This window comes from Grammomys surdaster, unplaced genomic scaffold, assembly GCF_004785775.1.
Source record: "Grammomys surdaster isolate TR1022 unplaced genomic scaffold, NIH_TR_1.0 931, whole genome shotgun sequence".
Classification (NCBI taxonomy): domain Eukaryota; kingdom Metazoa; phylum Chordata; class Mammalia; order Rodentia; family Muridae; genus Grammomys; species Grammomys surdaster.
The window spans coordinates 169,690-170,586 of NW_021605350.1; the positions used below are offsets into that span (position 1 = coordinate 169,690).

Sequence of the window (897 nt, forward strand, 5' to 3'; positions counted from 1 at the left end):
TCAGTTAAGAATAGCAGCTTCAGGCAGAAGGGGAAGTGTGTATGTTTGGGGATAGCAGCTTCAGGCAGAAGGGGAAGTGTGTAGGTTTCATGATGTGTAGAACAGGCAGCTGTTTAGAATCTCAGAGGAGGTTTGTGTATGAGGCTGAAGCACTGTGGGAGGATAGTTGTAACCTGCTGACAGTAATAATCTATCAGGTCTTCAGCCTGCACATTTGCTGATGGTGAGAGTGAAATCAGTCCCAGATCCACTGCCTATGAACCGATCAGGGACCCCAGTATACCGGTTGGATGCCCCATAGATAAGCAGTTCAAGAGACTTCCCTGGTTTCTGAAGGTACCAGGCTACAGCAGTACCCACATTCTGACTGGCCTTGCAGGTCATGGTGACCCTGTCTCCTACTGATGTCGACATAGATTTGGGAGACTGGATCATCACAATGTTCCCATCAGCACCTGTAATCAGAAATAATCAATGAGTATACATATATACATACAAAGATTCATGATACAAATGTTAGAATCTAAAATGTCATTTCTAATGCATTGTCTGCTTACTATTGACTTCCTATAGAAAATAAATGTTTCATTACAAATGAACTATTTTTTAAGATATTCTAAAACTGTTTAATGTCTCACCAGACACCCAGTTCAAGAGGAATATGAAGACCCAGGTCTGTGATTTCATCTTGAGGTCCCTGCCTGTCTGATTTAATTCAGATCTCACTACAAAGGCCTGGTTTATAAATCATGGACAGCTGGGTTGGTCTCTAGGACCTATGCAAAGTAGTCATTAAATAAGGAAGTAAATTGCCTGGACACAGGATTGTGAGAATATCCAGGTTAAATGAAAGGCCAATGAATACCATCAAAGACAAAAAGCAATCACTGGGAATGA

General features: G+C 41.6%; 1 gene segment (V, D, J or C); it reads right to left on the reverse strand.

The window, feature by feature from the left end:
- Window positions 1-201: 201 nt before the first annotated feature.
- Window positions 202-687, reverse strand: LOC114634266. The segment is given in 2 exon segments: window positions 202-455; window positions 639-687. Coding segments are annotated over 2 exon segments (303 nt in total).
- Between the last annotated feature and the right edge of the window lie 210 nt (window positions 688-897).